At 15.8% G+C, this 23,587-nt stretch overlaps 3 protein-coding genes across 18 annotated transcripts; 2 read left to right on the plus strand and 1 right to left on the minus strand.

The window, feature by feature from the left end:
- Positions 1 to 17: 17 nt before the first annotated feature.
- LOC100870045 (EKC/KEOPS complex subunit TPRKB) lies at positions 18 to 701 on the minus strand. The gene has a single exon (XM_003698076.4). The coding sequence runs from the start codon at positions 581 to 583 to the stop codon at positions 41 to 43; it is 543 nt and encodes a 180-aa protein (XP_003698124.1). The 5' UTR covers positions 584 to 701; the 3' UTR covers positions 18 to 40.
- A 404-nt stretch (positions 702 to 1,105) lies between these two features.
- Positions 1,106 to 2,372, plus strand: LOC100869926 (uncharacterized). Its single transcript, XM_003698075.4, has 3 exons — positions 1,106 to 1,648; positions 1,732 to 1,940; positions 2,093 to 2,372. Exons 1-3 carry the CDS (start codon positions 1,606 to 1,608, stop codon positions 2,291 to 2,293), a joined length of 453 nt encoding a protein of 150 aa, XP_003698123.2. The 5' UTR covers positions 1,106 to 1,605; the 3' UTR covers positions 2,294 to 2,372.
- Positions 2,373 to 3,459: 1,087 nt separating this feature from the next.
- LOC100864147 (antitrypsin) lies at positions 3,460 to 22,665 on the plus strand. Of its 16 annotated transcripts, none has more exons than XM_086912487.1 (9): positions 3,463 to 3,662; positions 13,108 to 13,223; positions 13,355 to 13,537; positions 13,644 to 13,854; positions 14,027 to 14,241; positions 14,365 to 14,550; positions 14,644 to 14,779; positions 16,013 to 16,140; positions 16,604 to 17,208. In XM_086912487.1, the coding sequence occupies exons 2-9, from the start codon at positions 13,149 to 13,151 to the stop codon at positions 16,607 to 16,609; spliced, it is 1,140 nt and encodes a 379-aa protein (XP_086768613.1). In that variant the 5' UTR covers positions 3,463 to 3,662; positions 13,108 to 13,148; the 3' UTR covers positions 16,610 to 17,208. The 16 variants fall into 16 exon arrangements, with proteins under 16 accessions (XP_086768607.1, XP_086768613.1, XP_086768615.1 ...); XM_012492984.3 differs by lacking the exon at positions 3,463 to 3,662 and adding an exon at positions 6,837 to 7,391; XM_012492982.3 differs by lacking the exon at positions 3,463 to 3,662 and adding an exon at positions 6,837 to 7,391 and having other exon boundaries at positions 16,013 to 16,165; positions 16,604 to 16,721.
- The last annotated feature ends 922 nt before the right edge of the window (positions 22,666 to 23,587 follow it).

The raw sequence follows: 23,587 nt of genomic DNA on the forward strand, positions 1-23,587 counted from the left end.
ATTTATTACAACATTAATAATTTCATGAAAAATTTTATTTTCATTTCAATGACATAAAATCCTTACAACTGATTCTAGAAACAATAGAATCAATAAGATTAGAAACATTTAATTCGTCTTCTTCAATTTTATATATTTTCTTTATTAAATCAAAGTCTGTAAACTCAGATAATCTTGAAATTGATATCTTTTTTCCTTTTACAACATTCATTATTGTTTCTGACATTAATTTTTTATCATTTTCTTTACATAATAATACTATTAGTATATTTTTATCATTATCACTGATTCCAAATTCTATTAATGTACGTGATATATTTTTTGAAGTTGATAAATTAAATAATAATTCAGTATATATATTTTTTGTAGTAATCTGATTCATCTTTGCATTAATTGCAGTTTTATTAGCAGCTATTATTATTTGGAAAGGATCTACTATAAGTGATGCTTTTATAACAGAGCAAGAAAGTTCATTATTCATAACTTTCCTACGTATTTCATTAGAATTTTGAACATTCTCAAATAAATATAATGTACAAAACATTTCTGTTTCAGGATCTAATGATACAATATAATCATCCATTTCTTTTTATAAATATTAAATTTATGCACAGTAATAGATTACAAATTAAAAATACTAATTGTAATTGTGTAAAAATTACAATATTATAATTATATTATACTTTAACAATATTATAATTTTATGTATAATATTTTGCTTGAAATATTATATTTTCTGTGATAAAACTGATTGAAACTTATTTCGAATTAAAAATTAGTTACGTAATCGAAAAACAAAATTTAATTAAAATAGAACATTGACTTTATAGTTATATAGTTATTCTACTTATTTTTATACTTTCTGTTTATACTATGAAAAATAATGAAAAAATTAATTTTTTCTTATTCTTTTCTTATTTTTTTTTTAATTTAAAAAATTTTATTATAAATTTTATTATAAAAATCATATATATATATAATTTTAATACATATCAACACTCAGTAATAATTACAACGATGTTAATAAAAAATATTATTAAATTTGAAATTATAAAATAAAATGAACTTATAACTAACTTCGTAAATTGACAAATGAAAAGAATGTAAATTTGATTGGTTAATTTCCATAATCTAACATATTCATGAAAATGGGCCACAAATGTTACATCATAAAAATCATATAGAACCGCGTATCTGTGAATAATAGAAGAAAGTATTCTCCTAGCCTTCTACTATGTTTACATCAATAATATTGTACAATATATTTCCAAATGATTAACTAATTAAAAATTAAATATTTAAATTATTGTAAAATTTATACAAAATGTGTTGTTTTAGCATTTAGTTGTTTAAAATATTTATGAAATAAAAAGATGAATATCAAATTGAATATTTAAAAAATTCATAAAATATATATATACAGAAGAAAACATCGAAAAAAGATTGAAGATCGAATAAATTCATTACTATATCAATCATGAAATAATTCCTAATTTTGGTTGTCTATTAAAAAATAAATTATTAAAATTTATAAAGTACTAAAATAATTTGAAAATAATAAAATATTTTGAAAACTTGTTTAAAAATATAAAATTATAACAAATTATGACTGATGAAAATTTATGCAAAAGTGTATGGAATAAAGTTTGTAAGTAAATTATATTTTTAATGTAAATTTTTTAGAATTTTTATAAATTAGTTTTTTTCTTAGATAATTTATTATTTAATTAGTAAATACTGGAATTATTTGGACTTCTTCACAAAAGAAATCTGCATGTCCTCCTTACATGAAAAAGAAAAAAATCGAAGAAAAACCTAAAAATGATTTAAAACCGTCCGATGAAGATAATAAAAAATTTGATTCCACAAAAAAATTCGAATATAAAAGTCCCGCTGATTTCTGTCCTCCAATTAAATCTTGTTGTTATATTAAAATGCAGGTATTTTTAATAATTTTATTTATATATTATTTTTATGTTAATCACTTTTGTGTGATCAATTTTTCGTTTTTATACTATATTTTTTAAATTATTTTTTTTTATTTGATTAGAATTTTTGAATGTAAAAACATGACTTATAAAAAAAATTATAGGATCCTTGTAGAGCATGTTGTTGTGAAGAAAAACCAAAGCCACCACCTCCTTGTCCACCTAAATGCGGCCCACAAGTACCACGCGAACCAGTGTGTGGTTGTGATCTTTGTCAAAAACATCCTGGTCATGAAAAATGTTGCGACAAAAATAGAGCATTTCGCGGTATAGATATTCATCGTGAATATTTCGAAAAGGCATAAAAATTTGTTTTTATTATATTACATTAATTTTCTGTAATATGCTTATATGCTGATAAATTAAAATTATTATAAAATTAAATGTTTTATATTGATTATTACATTTAAATTACATTTATATTGATTATTTCTAAAGAATACAAAAATATCTTCAGAATATTTTTTATTCAAATTAATAAAAATTTTATAAATTTAAAAAAAATTATTCAAAATATAATAAAAGCGTTATTAAATTTTATTTTACAATTAAAAAATAAATGAATTTTTAATTAAATTTTTATTATTGTCATCGACAAATATAAAAATGTTTATTATTAAAACTTAGCTTAATGTTTTATCGTTAAAGATAAAAAATGATTAACGTGACATTTTCAGTCAATATACGAATTAAAAATCAGATCTATTGGAATCAACTATCAGATTATTTTTGTGTAACCAATTTATGTAAAACGAACTTAAAATAAAAATATATATAAGATATTTTGTCTGGAAATGATAGTATTGAATAATTATAAAATTAATTATTACAGAAATAATTATTAATAAGAAAATGTTAATATAATTAAATCAAATCTAATATCGAAACTAATAATATTTTTCATATATCTTGTATCAAATCTTATTTAGATTTCGAAATATTTATTACATATATATAATATGTCTTAAGCTTTTTAGAACCTCTGTTTCAAAAGTTATTTTATTTCAATATTTAATTTCAATCCTATAGAAAAGCTATTTTTTCGTGAAAATATTACGAAAATAAATGTAACTTAATTTTTACTAAATTTTCTAACCAGAAAATAAATCCCAATTGTCATAAAGGCACTCCTTATATTTTTCTGAATATTATAGTTTAAATACTATTTTTCTTTGATGAATTTGAGTATTTATTTTTGTAAATATTAAAACTTATTAAATAATAAAAAAACGATATCACATATAAAAATATATTTATTATTATTATTTATTTATATTTGCTAACATCTTAAGAAATTTTATATTAATTTTATATATCATATAGCCATATTTATGTACATAGTGTAGATTTGTGTACATTTTAAAATTTTAAAATGTGAATTTTTTTTATTTTTTATTTTATTCATTTATCATAAATAAAATTAAAAAATAAAAATATTCTATAAAAAGATTAAAAATGTAGGGAATTTTTTTTTCATATATTTTTATAATATAATGGATAGGCAAAAATTTTAATAAATTAACGTATTAATTTTACAAATAATCTTATCAATAGATATAGATATAGATTTGTTTGCAATATATGGGTGTAATTTTCTAACAGTTTTTTATTAATCCCGGAATTAAGCTTGGAATATAAGCAACTATATTTAGTTTTACAACTATAATTTATCAGGTAATTTTTTTGAAATTTTTTTTTTAATTAAAATATTTTACTATATAGATAAGATAATTTTTATATAAATATATATTTTTTACAAATAGTGAAGATTTTTACATAAATTACATTTTTTTATGATGTTAAATATATAAATATATTTTTATATATTAAGTTTTATTATCTATTAATTATCTATTAATTTATTTAAATAAATATTCTTATACTTATATAAATATTCCAATATTTATGATGTCTTTTCTTGATATATATGATATATATGACTTTTCTTGATATATATGACTAATGTCAACCAAAATTTATTTATAAAATTCTGTTAATTTTATAATATTATTAAATTTTAATATTATTAAAGAATAAAAATATATAATAAAATTATAAATTATATAATATTTATATTAATAAATTTATTTTAATTATTATAAATTATATTTTAAATTTATACCAAAATATATTAATTCATTATTGTATATTTGTATTGTAATAATAATAAAAATATCTATGAAATTATTTCAATACTAATTATTTCTCTATTATACTTTTTATATTATATTATATTTATTTATTTTATACATTTTCAAATTATAAAGAAAATGTTTCTTTTATGATTCTCATATTTATAATTTTAGTGATTTTATTTGATTTATGGAATACATTTTAACATTTATCTATATATGATGCTATTTGAAGATTATTTTATTTTTTTATAGTCTTAATATCAATTAATATCATCAGGCATGATTAATATTACAATGTGATTATTATGGTAATTATTATGATATAAAATATTCTGTTATAATAATAATCATTAAAAAATAAATATAATATTTTTATAATGAAAAATAATAAAGAATAAAATTAAAAAAATTAGAATCATTTTTTCATTAATATTTTCTGCACTTAATTAATATATAATATATAAATATATTAATATATATTTTTGTTTGATTATTTCTTAATAATATTAATTTTTTTAAAATACTTCTAAAAATTTAACAAAAAACAATATGCTACGTTATAAGAAATATGTGAAAAAAAATTTATTACTATAGCATATTATATTTATGTTAATTTTTTTAAAATATTTCTAAAAATTTAACAAAAAACAATATGCTACGTTATAAGAAATATGTGAAAAAAAATTTGTTACTATAGCATATTATATTTATATATAATATTTATTTTAATTATTATTACTATTATTATTAGATTATTGATTAGATTAGATTAGATTGATTGATAATAATCTAAATTAAGATTGAATTAATCGAAATAAAAATATTTAAATATTAAATTAAAAAAAATTTTTTTCTTTTTTATGACTTCATTTAATCAAATTTATAATAATAAAAGAAAGAAATAATAATTTACATACATTTATTAATAATATTATTAATAGGAGTATATAAATATCAGATATCATATATCTATTATTCAGAATTAAATATATAAATATATAGATCTATATAATGTATAAATAAATTGTCCAAATTGTCCATAAATTATCCATATAATAACTTATTTATATTAAATACTATTTTTACTTATAAAATATAATTAATTTTTAAATTTTAAAACAAGATATGAATAATTCTACATTGTAACAAATTAATATTATATATTTGTTTATTTTATCAATAAATTTAGAAAATATATACACATTATCTATAACATCTACATTTAATATATATATAAAATTCTATTTCATTTTTTAATTCACTTCATACATTAATTTCAACATTCCATATCTTCTAATTTTAAATTCATCTATTTTCAATTAAATTATATTCTTATATCATTTTTAATATAATATTTGTTTTATTGCTTCTCATAATTCCAATAATTAAAGAATTTATTATTATTACAATATAATAAATCTTAATGAATTTTACATATATATCAATATATCATATGATGTAAAGAATATTTTTCTAAATTAAAGATTATTAATGATCAACTTTATTTTTTAATAGAATTATATTTTTGTAAATATATTTCATAAATATAACTCATTGTGTATAAAAAATTAATAATTAATAAAAATTAATAAGTTACAATTAATAAGTAATAAAAAATTATTAAATCACTTATAACGAAAAACTATTATTATATATAGTTTAGGAGATATTTTAACTTTAATTTTAACAAAGATGTGTGTGTATTTGTTTGTTTATATTTTATTTTTTTTATAATTAAATAATTAATTTTAAAATTAATATTTAAAAATTTTTTATAATTATTTAAAATTAATAAATACTTTTTTAATTAAATATAATTAAATATAATTAAATTTTATAAAATTGAAGAAATTAGTTAATAAATTTTTTGATATAACTTAATTCAATAGTTTTTTATTTAATAATTTTTTACTTATTTTTAATAAATCAATTTAAATCATATCTATATAGAATAATATAAATAAAATTATTTTGATTATGAACTTTGTAAATAATGATTATGTAATGGTTATATAATGTAATGAAAAATATTTTAAATAAAAATTAAATGGTTTTAAGGAGATATAATTTAATGTAATTTTTTTTATAAATAAATGCGTAAACGATATATGAAAGTTAAGTTTGAATGATATTTTTTATTATTTTAATCTATAAAAGTTCTTAATTTTCTAAAAAAATATTCATTCATTCATTTTTATATCAAAAAATCATTAATTTATAAATATTTTGATATAAATTTTTTAAAATGTATCGTATGAAAAATAAAAAAATAAGAAAAATATAAAATAAAGAAGAATCATTTAAAATAGCTATTATGTGATATTTTATAAAATTGAAAAAGATATTATATATAATTATAATGAAATATTGCAAAATTAATTTTTATAATAATATATTTTCATCTTATTTTTCTAAAAATGTCAATGGATTAGAAAAATTCCCGATAAAAATGAATCCAAATAAAATATAAATTGGATGAGTTTTTTTTATTAGTAATCAATATTCAAAATAATACTTAGGTAAGATGAAAATTCCAGAAATTTAAATAATTGAATGTATAACGTATTACGCGGCATTTGTTTGAAATATAGTCATAAATATTATTCAGCCTACTTGCTTGCTCTAATATGTATATATATATATATATATATATATATATATATATATATATATATATACACATATATATATATATTTTTTTTATCTACTCCCTGTTTTTATCAAAAGTTTAGGTTATGCTAATAAGTTCAAAATATTAAATGGTTGAACAGTGATGAGACTGCGTCATTGTAATTTAAATGATGCAATTCTGTTAAAATTTTAACAAATATTACTATAATTTGTATTATATTTATATTTTAAAATATATCGGTATATTTTAAAAACTCTTATCTAAACATTTCCACATAATCAGTAATTTTATTAATGACCTGGAGAAAAGGCCATAGAAAAAAGCAGATTAACATTTTTATTAATAATACCAGTATTATTCTTTTTGTTTATATCTGCAATTTTTCTATTAATATTGAATATTAATCAGATTTAATGTTAATGAATGTATGTTAATCTGTGTACGATCATATGTATAATTAAACATGCATTTCCCGATTGGTTAAATATTTACTGTCAATTCTTGGAAGGCTCATTCTTTCCATAGGATTGGAGTTCTTTACCATAGTTTATATTCACTCAGTTACTCCTTACAGTCTACGTTTAGCTTTTGAAGAGGATTGACCGGTAAAACGAAAAGACTCCAATATGTATATAAGTGAGTTAATTTGTGTATGTATATTCGAACTAATGTGGATCTCGCTTTAAATTAGATAAAATATTACATATACAAAATATTTGATATATAGATTTTGAAATTTCATGATATCGTAATATTTATATCAGAAAATTAACATTACATTACATTAATATTATATTAACATTACATTAGAGGATTTTAATATTATATTAAGTAATTAAATGTTAAATCTGTAAATCAAAAGTTTTTTGAAATTATAATTCGTTGCTTTCTATATTCTTATTATGTAAATCATCAATTTTTTAAAAGATAAATTATAATATTTTTTTATTTAAAAATTTTTGATATATATTATAAAAATAAAATTTATTAAGTTTAAAAATTTTTTTTTATAATATTTTTTTATAGATAATTTAATTATTAAATTTAATTATTTAATTATCGAAATTAAATAATATTGCTATTTCTAATTATTATTTTTAAAAAATAATATTAATTATTTTTATATTTACAAATATTATTTTCTTGTTTTTCTTGCTTTATTTATATTATTATTTAATAAATAAACTTATAAATGTTTCATATTAATATTAATGTAATTATTATTATATTAATAGTATTAATATAATTTGCAACAATAATCTTTAATCGAATCATTCATATTTTTTATCTTTAATGTAATTAATTATACTTTTCACATATAAATAATTAAAATAAAATTTAAAAAATAAATTAATTTGATATAATACTGAAAATATTTAGACAATATTTAAAATTTTTTATATAATATATTAAATTATCCTATTTAATTAATAGAAAATAAACTTAATTAAAATATAAATACAATAAAATATAAAAATATAAATCAATCAATAAAAGTTCAAATTTAATAAGTAAAAAATTTATATTTTTAATGAATGATTTTTTTGAAAGTTTTAAATTATTATTTATATAATTGTTTTGTTAAAATACAATGCTATTTTTAAAAAAAAATATTGTGAAAAAAATATTTTTACAAATGTTATTTTAAATATTCTAGAAATATTAGTAGTTTTTTTTAGATCAATGTAGAAATATGAAGATCAATTTTTTAAACTATGGAACTATATAATTTTTATTATATTTTTATATAATTTTACAAAAAAATATTAAATTATTTATATCAAAAAATCTTAATTTAGAAGATACGATTGAAGTTTATAAAACTGTATGAAAGATAAGAAAAACAATAAAGTTATTTAATTATTTCGCGTATATATTTGTTTACATATATATATTTGTAAATATAAATAATTATAGATAATAATAACATAATAAGATCTCATTATTTAATCAAAATTATTAAAATACATAATTAAAAATGATAAATTTTTTTAAATATAATTATAATGATAAAAATAATGTGTACATATGTACATATCATGTACATATGTATATATACATAAATGAATATTGTAATATCTCAATATTTTTATTAAATAACAAGAATAGACTTAAAAAAATAATAAATTAAAATTCTATTGATTTTATAATATTCATTTTATAATATTGCTTATTTATTTTAATAAATAATTAATATTTTTGAATATAAAAGTTTTATCTATGATAATTTTAATGCAATGATGTAAAAATGATTCTCCAAGTAAAAAATTATTCTAATCACAAAAGTATAATGTTCTATAAAAATATAAAAAAATAAAATATAAAACTTTTATTGTTTAATATAAAAATATTTTTTATAATACTTTATATATTACTTATTTATTACTTTTATAATATGAATAAATGAAAGTATAATTTAATTTTTCTTATTTAATAACTTAAAAAATAAATAATTACATTAATTAATTATTATTTAATGATTACATAAATAATAAATTTCTATATAAATTTTATATAATATTAAATTATGTAATTATTAAATAACATGAATATGTATAAAAGAAGTTTAAAAAATATATAATATAATAATAATTGTAATATCGATTATTCATAGTGATTAAAATTATATTTACTAATCTATTATATTTAATAATCTTTAAATTGGTGAATATAATTGTCATAAAAAAAATTTTTTTTTCCTTGTATAATATTCCATGCATCATTATTTGAGTTAAAAACTGCATTATTATGATATTTGTTCACGTTTGGGTTTTTCCCAGTTTGAATCACATCAGAGAAATATTGTATTTATTTTTTTGTGTATGTATATCGTATATGTCTTCATCTTTTTATTTGATTATTTTGAAACTTCGATTTATATGAAAGACATTAAATTATAATAAATAATTAATATTTGAAATTTTTATTTTTATTTAATAAAATATAAAAATGTAAAATATATAATATGAATAATTATTTATAAAACAATTGTTTTCATTGATTTCAATAATTTTAAATTATGATAATAAAAATTTTCCGATCAATTTTTTCCTATGTATTGTTTCCTATGTATACAATAATTCATTATCAGAAATTATTATCTGATATGCAGTTTTTTGAGTATGTTATATTTAATTTTTAATATTAATGATTTTCACTACATTATCCAGTTTTTTCTTATAGAATTAAATTATCATTTTAATGTAAAATAATAATATATATTCGAAAATTGAACTTTTTTAACTGATAATTTTTAACGTTTTTCATAAAATATATCGGATATATAATGTCGCCGTATTTTTTAAATTAATTGCACATTGTTGTTTCAGAGACATAATATGTTAATTATATATATAATATAATAATAATATTTCTAATATTTAAGATTTAAGTTAGTTTGAGTTGAATTTATATATAATTCATAATTTATAATTTTATATAATTTATATATAATTTATATATTTATAATCTGGTTTAAAATTAAATAAATTAAATTTGATTTGGCTTAGATTTATTGCTATTTAATAGATTAATTTCTATTTAATAAAAATACTTATTTATCTCAAATTTAATATTATCTGTTATGGAATTCATATTTATCATTATGTTAAATGTATTCTTATTTTGACATTAATATAATTTAAATTTCAACATAATAGTATTTTTTGGTACGAAAACCGAAATTTTTTTAATTAGTAACTCGGCATAAACTCAATAATATATAATATATATATTATTACATCTTTTTATATTTTCTAAAATATTAAAATAATCATGAACTTTTGAAATGATATTACATTTTTTTTATGTACTTTATTCTATTTTTGTTGTTTATAGTTAATAAGGAATTTAATTATTTAAAATAATTTTCAAATAATTTTGAATTTCAAAAAAAAAACGAACATTTGTGGAAAATAATTTTATAATTTAACGTTTCTATTGAAAATATGCGTTTAAATTTTTGACAATTTATATTTTAATATTTTTCTAAAGGATGATACAATGAACGAAAACAGGATTTTATAATACGTTGTTATATGCTTTTTATAATGATTGATATATACTAATAAATTTATTATCATTTAGTATTATATTAATATTTTCTAGTATTTCTCATAGAAAAAAAATATAACGAATTCAAATAAGATAAAGGGACTAAACATACAATAATTCTATAAATTTTTGTTTTGTTTTGTTTTGAAATCAATTGAAGATCATTTTATTACAATTCATAAAATTTATTTGTTTAATATCTAGAAGAAAGTAAATAAAGAAATTAGCAGTTTTATTTTAAAAAAAAATTTTATCTGTTTTATTATTTTAATATTTCAAAAAAGAATACTTGATATCTCCAAAAATATGACATTAAAAAATCAAAATATTTTATCGAATACAATAAACTTTATTTTATGTATTTTTTTTATAAACTCAATAAATAATAAGCTATTTCAAATAATAATTCTAATTAATTTATTCTTTATATCCTTGAAACTTAAGTTTCTTACATGATAGAATTTATTTCGAAACATAGTTAATATGATGAAATCATATTGAAACAAAATTCATCATATAATAAATATATATTTTATATTTTAGTACTTTATATTTTCAAATGATTTCGATCCCATTATTAGTTACGATATTTCAAGGCAAGATCTCATCGTGAAGAACGTATTACTTAAGCTATGTTTATGTATGTATAGAGAAAACTTGTTTAGAATGTTGTGCTTAACAACTAATTTCAAGGTCATTGAATCAATGAGACAACTGTTTTATAAATAATTGTCTTAATATATCTTAATATGTACATGTATATTAATTAAATAATGTATATTAATTTAATAATAAATATTCTCTCAATGTCTTGCATTTATTTTATGCAAATAATACATTATTTTATCTGAGTTTATTATATTTGTTTTGTTCTTTTTTCTTTAAAAAGTATTTATAAATATTTTTTCAAATATGAGATAAAATATAAAAATAAATATATATATATAAAACATTTTATTTATTTTATTTATTTTTTATTTTTAAAATTTTAATAATTTTTATTTATAAAATAAAATAATTTTTATTTATTTTCAATTATATATTGTGTGATTTAATAAAAATAATATTAGAGATACTATTTATTATATCATAATTTTAGTGATATAAAATAATATAATATAATATAATATAAAATTAAAAAAAAAATTTATAATTTACATAGAAAATCTATTAAATAATAAACATAAAATAATACGATAAATTTACAAATTAAATAATATAATTAGTAATAATTAAATGATTATATATATTTTTTATTAAAATATACAATAAATTTATTATTAAAATTATTCATATATATTTATATAAATAATTTCAATATTTTTTATGAATACTTTTACTTTTAATTTTATATTTGTAATTATTTTATTATATTATATTTTTTTAAGGATGATATTACTAAGAAACTTTCAAACTTTCAAACTTTCGTTAATCATATTACGTAATTGATAATTTTTTATCAATTTAACTTTCCACAAATAGTGAACTTTGAATTTAAAATTTTGAACTTAAAATCATAATAAATACTGGAATATTTGTGAAACATATATATTTGTTTGTATATTAATTATATATACATATATATAGCACTATATTTTATGTAACTTTTTACATTTTAAAATTCTAATAATATTGCATTAACAAATATTTGATATTAAATAATAATGATTGCATAATACTAAAAATAATATTTAAACTGACTCTCTATGATGTATAAAAATGTATTAAAATGTATTAATATATAAATGTATCAAGTATCAATTAAATAATAATTAATTAAAATAAAAATAAATTTATAATTATAAACTTATAGTTTTCATGAAATTTTTATTAATATTTTTAATTTTATAATATAATATTTAATATAAAATTCATATAATTTTTATTATAATTCATTTTTATAATTTTATAATTTATATTATTTTAATTATAATTTATTTATTTAATTCAATACTATTTATTTAATTCTAATTCAGTACTTTGTATATAATTAAATGATATATTATATATAATTAAATGATATATTTAATATATATATTAAATGATAATGAATTTCTAAATTTCAAACTTTTTAATTATTAAAAATTATTTATAGCAATAAAAAACTTAATATTTAATTATATAATTATATAAAAATAATATTTAATTATATTATAAAATTATATAATTTATAATATTTATAATGTTTATTATTTTATTTAAATATTTGGTTTCTAATAAAAAGGTTATAATTTCAAAATAAATAAATTAAATTGTAAAATAAATAAAAATCTTAATAATAATTTTCTAATTTTTTTAGTAACAGGAAGTTTTTGGTTATTGGGCTTTACTTTAATAATAATGGCAAAAGCAGAAAATAAAGCATTAAGTGCTGTTTCAGAAAGCACAAATCAATTCTCTTCTTCATTATTTCAGGTAAAAAAAATGTTATACTATATAAATAGTATATTTTACAGAATATTCAAATTAAAAATTGTTAATTATTAATAAAAATTGTTAGTTATTAATAAAAATTAATAAACTATAAAAGTAAAAATTTTTTTCAGGCTGTAGTAAAAGAACATTCTGGCAATCTTATAATGTCTCCTATAAGTGCAGGTATTGTTCTTGCTATGACTGCTTATGGAGCTCAAGGAGAAACAGAAAATCAGTTTAGAAATGTACTTCATCTTCCATCTTCAGACAGTCTTGCCAAATCTGGTTATCAAACACTTATCGATAATCTTAATGTTCGTATTAAATTATTTATACTTATTTATTATCATTTTTTATTTTTATTTATTATTATTTATTATCATTTTATTTATATTCTTCTTTATATATATTTTAATATAGGATGTTAAAGAAAATAAACTGCTTCTTGCAAATAAAGTTTTCGTAGGTGAAAATTTTGGTCTCAAACCAATTTTTAAAGATTTGACAGAAAATTATTTCCGTTCTGCTACTCAAGTAATAAACTTTGCCAAGTCCATGGAAGCAGCAAATATTATTAATACATGGGTTGAACAAAATACAAATAATCTCATTAAAGATCTTATAAGTGCTGGTTTGTAAATAATTTTATTTTTTTTATTAAAATATAAGAAAAATATTATAAATTTTTAATTAAATGCATAATATGATATTTCAAAACATTAAATAATTTTTAATTTCAATTGTAATGATATTAATTATATATGATTTTAATTATATATTTGATTAATATATTTTTTAAATAGGTGATCTGAATAAAATGACAACATTAGTACTTGTTAATGCAGTTTATTTTAAAGGCCAATGGAAGAATAAATTCAATCCTGATTTTACTAAAGATATGCCATTTCATGTTAATAAGAATACAATAAAAAATGTTCCTACCATGTATAAACAAGGCAAATATAAATATGGTGAACTTTCTAATTTAAATGCTAAATTTATTGTAATACCCTACAAGGTAAATTTAAAAAAATGAGTAATATATAGAAAAAATCTTTATTTATTATAATTTTTTATTATAACTATCTATTATAATAAAAAAAGAAAAATGTAAACAAAATTAAACAAAGAAGTTCTTTAGGGCGATGAATTAAATATGATCATAATTCTTCCAAATGAAATTGATGGTTTATTTGAAGTTGAAAAAAAATTACAAAATATAAAATTATCTGATATTCTAAATCAAGGATATGAACAAGAAATACAATTATATTTACCAAAATTCAAAGTAGAAAGTGAAATACATCTTAATAATGTTTTACAGAAGGTATGATATAAAAATAAATATTTCTTAAAAAATAGTACAGTAATTTATATAAAAATAAATATTTCTTTTATTTTAACTTTTATTTTGTATTAGATGGGATTAATTGATGCATTTACTTCACATGCTAATTTTTCTGGAATTAGTAATGAAAATATACAAATTAATAAAGTTATACAAAAAGCATTTATTGAAGTAAATGAAGAAGGTAGCGAAGCTGCTGCTGCTACTGGTAAGTAAATATAAATTTTATTTTGTTTATTTATTGAAATTAAGTAAGATATTATTTTAAAAACATATATATAATAAAGATTATAATATAATAATAATAAATAATCATTTATTTATTATTTTTTTATATAATAGTAATGTTTAATAATATTATGATATTTTACTTACATTATTACAAAGTATTAAATAATTCAAAATAATAAAAATTCAATCCAGTGTACAGTATCATAGTATGTAATAGTATTTTTTTATATGATATGTTTATTAAAAATAAATTGTATACATATAATTGTATACTTAAACATTATTTTTCTTTATTAAAAATATAATTTATCTAAATCTATTATTTTCTTTTAAATGAATAATATTATATTATTATATAATATTATATATAATATAATTATTTATTTAAGAAATAATATTTTGCTTAATTTGACTTTGTCATTTATTGTTTATTATTTTTAAATTTTTAAATACTTTAGAAATAATTGAGATAAATCATTTATTAATTTATATTTTTAATATTTCAGTTAAGTTAAAAACCTGTATATATATTTTTTTATGATTTTCATTTTTTCATTTACTCATTTACTCTATGTTAAATGTATTATACATATCAAAATTATAATGTGCTTATGTGTTAAAAATTTTTTATAATGCTTTATGAATATATTAATACATTAAAATGCTTATTGAATTTGCTTTGCATTACATAACGCTTTCTGTTTTCATTTAATAATTATTTGTCATTATATATCTTTTGTTCTTATAATAATCTATATTGTATATGCTTTCATTGTTTAATGAAAAATAATATATATATATAAATATTTATTATATATACGTATTATTAAATATTATTTACACTAATTTATTTTTATTATTTATTAAAAATAATCGTTTTTTAAAGATATAAATATTTAATATTATTGGACTCTCTCAAAAATATAAAAAAGATGTTTAATATAAATTGAATAATTGAATCATTTTCAAATAATAATGCTCATTTATTTACACTTTTTCTATTTATAGTTAATAGTATATATTATATAAATAGTACTATTTATAGTTAATCATAAATCATAATTTTATGCACTTCAATATCTATTAAAAGAATTGGACAAATAAAAGATTAAAAAAATTAGAAAAAGAAAGAATAAAGAATGAAATATAAAATATTAATTTTTTTTTTTTATAATTTTTTTTTGTAACATTATGCAATTTTTTTCAACAGAATACCAGATTGAGCCCTTCGTGTATACTTCCTTAGAAGAATTTCGAGTAAATGGACCGTTCCTTTATGCAATCACTTCAGGAAATGACAACATAATTCTCTTCAAAGGCCAAATCATTAATTCTGAGGCAGCTGTCTGATTTTCACAATTGTGTTCATATTTCTTTATTTCATTTTAATTAATTGATTTCTTTAATTCTTTCGAAAATTGTTTATATTATAAATTTATATTACCAATTTTTTTCATTCTTTTTCTTTCTTTTATATTTTATATATATTTATTTTAATATAATCAATTCTTTCATATAAATTATTATTCTAATTATATGATAATATTATTTAATATATTTAATATTATATTTTTATTATATTGATAATATTATTTCATATAGTAATGATAATGCACTAATGCCTTATATCCCGGCATTTGTCATGCAAATTGGACAGTTTTAATTTTAACTTGTGGATATGATATAAGGCATTTTTATAGGCATTTTTATAATAGTTATCCAATTCTTTTCTTATTTATTGTATATTGTATATTGTATTTGTTGATCAAGCGAATAATTCACAATTAATTGCTTGTGACAGGTCTGAGTGTAAGGCCTCTTTCAAGTTTTTGGTCACCGCCGAAGCCCATTGAGTTCTACGTCAATCGACCATTTTTATTAATTATTAAATATAATTATACAATTTTGTTTTTAGTAAATATTGTGTGATAGAATTTTTTTCGCCTTGAAAATTAAGGAAAGCACGTAATCAATTCATAATCAATTTTACATAATACATTAAAACTCAAAGTTTTTTTATTTTTTATGACATAAAAAGTTGAATCAAAAATCAATAGCAAATATCATTACTTTATTCATTTTTAACGAAAGTTGCATTAATTGATTCAATTAATTTATATAATGAGTTTTTATCTCAAAAAACCTAAAAAAAATTATTATTATTATTATAATTTCACTTATGTCATTTTTCATTAATGAAGACAAAATGCGTAATGCTAAAAGGTATGAAAAATGCTAAAAGATATGTAGCATCTTTTATATGTAGCATCTTACTAAGATATTATTTTATGAATATTTGTTGTTACTTTTCTTCCTTCATTTTTTTTTTTTTCATTAAAAGTTTTTATTTTCATTTCTAATTTCAATTTTAATTAATTAAAAAATAAAAAAAATAATTTTATTTAATTTATTGCATTTTATTTTTTTGCATTTTATCATTTTTCAGTTAAGTTTAAATTACTATTTTTGATTATTAATTTGCTTTTTTAATGTATTTTTATAATATAATATAAAGAAAATATATAATATATATATACAAATATGTACAAAAATCAATTCAAAAAAGAAAAATTAATAATAATTTTAAATTTATAAAATTAAGTTAAGTTATTATGAAAGTGGAAATAGATATCTGTAGCTAATATTTCAATAACATTTCATAATTAATTAATAATTAATTCATATTTAATTTAATTAAAAATATAATTCCATTATTTCCTAATAAAAATATAATTATCATTTTAAAATTTTCATCATTAAACAAGCATTCAATGTTATATAATATTATTTTTTTAATTTTTACATTTTTAATTTAAAAAAAGAAAAAATATATCTGTTTTAAATACATATATATATATGTATACAATATTTAACAAACATGGTATATTTTTATCTTCTTAATATTAACAGAAAATTTTGTTGGTTGTAATATTTATTTTAATAATATTTGTGTTAAGTTTTGTGCTTATGTTGTACATTTTCTCTTTGTGTTTATGTCACATATATATTAAGTTTTCTAAAATTAAAATTAAATTATTATTTCAATTAATTGATCTAGATTTAAGAATTTTAATATTATATTATATAAAAGCGTATATATTCTATAATTATAAATAATTTAAAATAGTTAAATTGATCTTTGAAATATTTTTATTTTTAACAAAAATTTTTTATTGTACTTATAACTTTACAATATATTATTATTATATTATTATTGTTATATTATTTATTACGACAAAAGTAAATTAGTATACTAATGAAATGTTTATTTTTGCATAAAAATTTAAATTATTAATTGCCAAAGTTTTTATGATTTCAAATTTCTTTTTATATTATATACTTATTCTGACGATTCCATAAGAGATAGTGATCCATAATTTATTAAAATCTGATTTCGTTCTTATTTATAATATAAGAATATAAGAATATATTATAATGCAAAAAGAGAGTCATTCTATATGAAAAGATAAAAACACGAAAAATAAAATTTTTAAAGGAGATATATCTGCATTTAACTATGTTTATCTTTTATTGAAGACATTGTTGAAAATGTTTTCAATAAATTATGTATTATCTTGAATATAATTTTGCTCTTTATATTAAAATTTTATATTAATTTTTTAATTTAATGATTTTTTTTAATTTGAGAATAATCTTCTAATTTTTTTTTAAAGTTTTATTTCATTGTCGAATCATAATTTTACTCGAAAAAGTTTTTAAAAAAATATCATTTTTTTTTATTTATTTTAAAAATTATTGCTCTTTTAAACAACTAAAATGCGTTTTAACTATATGAAAATATCAGCAATAGAATATAATAGCTTTTGATTAAATTGTGTTTGAAAACAAAATTATTCTAATATATATCTTATATCATGTGAAATTTACATCGCATTTCCTTTTTATGCATTTTTTAAATCTTATTTAGTAATATAAATAAAATTTTTAAAAAACTAATGCAATTATCTGTAATGTATAAACATAAACATAAATAGAAGAATCCAGTTTTTAGCAAAATTCGTTCATATATAGTTATATACATGTAGATATATAAGAATATATAGTTTAATTAAGTTTTATTAAACTTAGTTATAGTTTTTCTTTTAAAAAATTTTTTAAAAGAAATTTCTTGTGAACAATTTTTATTTTATTTCATCAATTCTTTATTTTTTTTTTTTATAGAGTTCTCTTTTTAGTTATATTTTTCTATAAATTAATTATTATTTTACGCAATACATTTGAATATTTTTATAATATTATAATTTTAATAATAATTAGTTTTTAAAAGCATTTTATATTTTTTTTTGATTTTAAATTCTTAGATTGTATTTATTTAATTCTCTTGTATGCAATTAAATTCTTAAAATTTTTTAAAAAATTATTTAATTTTTTAAAAATTTTTAAGAGATTTTATTCTTTTATTAAATTTATTCTTTTACTATATTCCAAATAAATTAGCTTTTTAATTTAATATTTATTTAATATTCCGTAGTACTTGTAATATAATTGATGATTATAAATTATATCATTTCAATTATTGGATCGGAAAGTAATTTCATTTTTTTACACAAGTTGTTATGAAAAACATGGAAATTTCTTTCTGAATGACCTAATATACTATATTACGTTAAAGGAATTAAAAAATGATAACTTATAATTATCGAGCACTAAAGCAATAATAATTAATAATCATTATTATTAATAATAATTATTAATAATAATAATCACAATTATTATACAAATTACTTCAAAAGAATTAAAAATGATAACTTATATTTATTATTAAATGATATTATTATTATTATTATTATTATTATTAAAAAAATGAAAAACAAAAATAATATTTTTTATACAAATAAGTTTAATTTACTTTTACTTATTCACATATAATTTTTCTTTTTTTTAGGTATTATGTTTGCTACTACTTCATTTATACCTCAAATTCCACCTTTATTCTTAAAAATTGATAAACCATTTCATTTTGTCATTCAATATAATGAACTCGTACTCTTCGAGGGATTAATATCAGAGCCTTGAATGATGCAATAAAATAACCGATTAGATTGTTATATTTTTCAATTTCATGTATTTTTGTTTTTGAAATATATAAATAAATTCATTGCTTATAAATATCTATAAATTATCCTATAGATCTTTGCTTATCCTTAAATATTATTTTTTGTATATTTTTCGTTATAATATTTACAAATTTTTTAATATTTTTTTAATGAAAATTTATTTAATCGAAAATTAATAGATATATAATACATTTTATATTTAGATATAAAATGTTATAGGATATTAAAAGTGATATAAATTAAATAATTAAAAACTAATAATATATAATATCATTATATAATATATCATTAAAATAGCAAATTAAAGAATAATAGTGACATCGTTCCAATTTTTGATGGAAAATTTCTTTTTGATATCTTCAAGAAATCGATCATTTTTGAATTTTAATTAATTTAATTTTCTTATTAATTAATTCTTATTATTATTTTATATTAGTTTATTATTATATTATTATATATAATTGTATCTGAAATGATGTTATTCTTAAAGATTTCATTTTAAAACATCATTTTATATATAGTTAAAAATCTAAAATCTAATTTAAATAAGTTTGTAGTTTAACGAATATTTTCATATTTATGTAAAAAGTTTTTGGATTCTCAACATTTAAGAGAAAATTTGTTTATAATTTTTGATATTACAAAATTAATTCAATGTAAATATATATTATATGAATGCGATCTTTCTTTCTAAAATTTAAATTAAATTTAAATCAAATTGCAAAATTTGAAACTTTGTAAAACAAATTCGAAACCAGCAAAACAATAATTTAAATTTTTTTGATTTCATATCTGATTTTTATATCATATCTGAGTTTAAAAAAAATTCTTGATATTAAAGATAAGAAATGATTTAATGTGAAATGATTCCTTATATATATATATATATATATATATATATATATTATATATCTATTTATGTATAATTGTATATCTATTTATGTATTTATATATATATATATATTTATATATACATATATATATATATATATTATTAAAAATTTTAATAAATATATTTATGCTATTTTAATCAATGTCAATCAAAGATTATCAATAATGATGATGAAAAAAAAATATTTTTATATATTATTTAAAAAATAATTTATCCTATATGACATAAAATACATGTATGAAATTAAAATTATTTTTGTATTTTACAATTAAACTTTATGACTTGTAATTATTTATATATATATACATTCTTCTATTCTATTATTTTTCCTTTATTCTATTTTTCTATATATAAAATATATTTCATATATTTATTTTTAAATTAGCTAATTTAATCTAGCTTATATTATTCATTAAATATTATTCACAACATAGTTTAAATTGATTATGTGATTTCTGTTTCAGGTGCCATTTTTTTGAAATTGTCTTTGGAAATTCCACTCGATTTCATTATTACACATCCATTCTTTTTTTATATCATAAATACCATAAATAATGAAAAAGAGGGAACTCATGTAACCGTACCATTATTCAAAGGTTTTATTACCGAACCTAAAATTTAAAAATTTAAGAATTATTGTACAATAATGTTCATGATGATAAATCATATACAGTTTCTATATGTAAAATATATATTTATATATTAAATTCACTTTAAGAAATATAATTCATTTTTAAAATGGATTCATTTAAAAATTAAATTTATAAAATTATAAAATTATAAAGTAAAATTATATATATTTATAAAATCACTTATGTAAGACTTATACAAGATATTCCATTTTAATCTGAAATATTTCAATAAATACAAATATTTCAGGCAAAAATTATATGATATCAAGAAGGTAAATCGTCCTGTTAATTATATTATCCTGTAATGTTTTTGAGATTTGTAGATTTCAATGTTGAGTTTTTTAATTGAAATTTATATTTTCTGCATTGAAACATTTTTAAAATAATATAATTTCAATATAAACTACTTTCCGTAATATATCGTCAGCATACATTTATACTGCAGAATAGATATACTACAATAATAATATGTTACATTATATAAGAGACAATTATGGTAATTATTTTTGCATTTATATCATATAATAGTATTTATAAGTACTTTATATTAATAATAAAATTTTTAAATTCATACATATTTATTTTGATATACAAATCTTCAAAAATTATTTACTATAATATTGTTGTTTATATATTCCGATTCTATTATTATTATAATTTTACATTTTATATTTTCAAGTGTTATTGATTTATTTCAAAAGATATGTATAAAAAATATTTCAATGCAAATTATAATCACAATAAAAAATATAGGTTTTATTTAAAAAATTTAAAATTGAGCAGGTTTATTCAGATAATAAACATATCACAAAATAACATAAATCTTTTCTCAAAACAACATAAATCTTTTTCTTCCTTGATTCCGTATAATTTTTATTTAAATCATTTTTCCTGCAAGATAAAAATAAAACAAAAATTATATATAAATTAGTTTGTATCATCATGAAATATTTAAATTATCATTTGATTTTTCATTAAAAATAAAAAAAAGTTAAATAATTTAAATATATTGTATTACAAGGAACAAACGAAGATAACTTTGGAAAAATAAAAAAATATTAAATATTTAATATATTTAATAAGAATTATAATTGAAATTTTTTCAATATAATAATTAACAATTTTAATTAAATTGTAAATTTTCACTCAATAAATATATTTAATGTATTGTTTGTATATTAAATATAATTAAAATAATAGAATAAATATGTATTTAATAATTTAATAAATTAGTTATTAAAATCTTTTGATTCTAATATAATCTTAGATTTAATATTAATCATTTTCAATCAATAATAAATATTATGTATAATACATTACAGATTACATATAATAAATATTATATATAATATTACATATAATATTATATTCGTACTATATATGCATACTGTACGTATGTATATTCATATTGTATATTTATATACATCAAATAAGACTTCAATTAAATTTCAATTAAATTTCAATTAAACAATGATTAATAATTTTAATTAGTAATTAATGATTAATAAAATATATATTTATTATCGATTGATAATTATTAATCCTATACTTTTTTAATCAAGCTTCAATTTAATTATTTTTCATTTTCTTATTTTGAATCATAAAATTTTCTGTATTTGTATTATAAATTACGAACTATTCATATATGTTTTTAAAAATTTTTAATTAAAACGAAAAAATAACTTTTATATTTTTAATAGCATGTATATAAAATATAGTTTTCATACAATTATATGAAAATGAAGCATTTTTTATTCAATATTATATCTATACATTTTCAATTCTATTTATTTATATAAAATCTGTTACAGGAATAATTGCCATTACAATTTCTTTTACATCAATAATGATAAATAATAAATATTTTTTATTATTTATAAAATTATAAATAATATATATATTTATAAAAATATTTATAAAAATGAAAGTAACAATACTATTCAGAGAACATTTATATTTTCTAATATATTCTATATAATGAAAAAGATAATTAATCGTATGACCTATTTTCATACTACCCTATTTCGTATTTTCCCATTTAAACAAAAACTGCCAAAAATTCAAAAATTTATAGGAGAAATCACTAAAATATAATAAACAATTATAATAAGATGTAAGCAAGGTTCTACTGTAAATAAATGATTTATTGATTTATAATAGTATTTCTTATAATTATTCATTTT

This window comes from Apis florea, unplaced genomic scaffold, assembly GCF_048593485.1.
Source record: "Apis florea isolate Af1SG1 unplaced genomic scaffold, ASM4859348v1 contig_3391_pilon, whole genome shotgun sequence".
NCBI classification, from domain to species: Eukaryota; Metazoa; Arthropoda; class Insecta; order Hymenoptera; family Apidae; genus Apis; species Apis florea.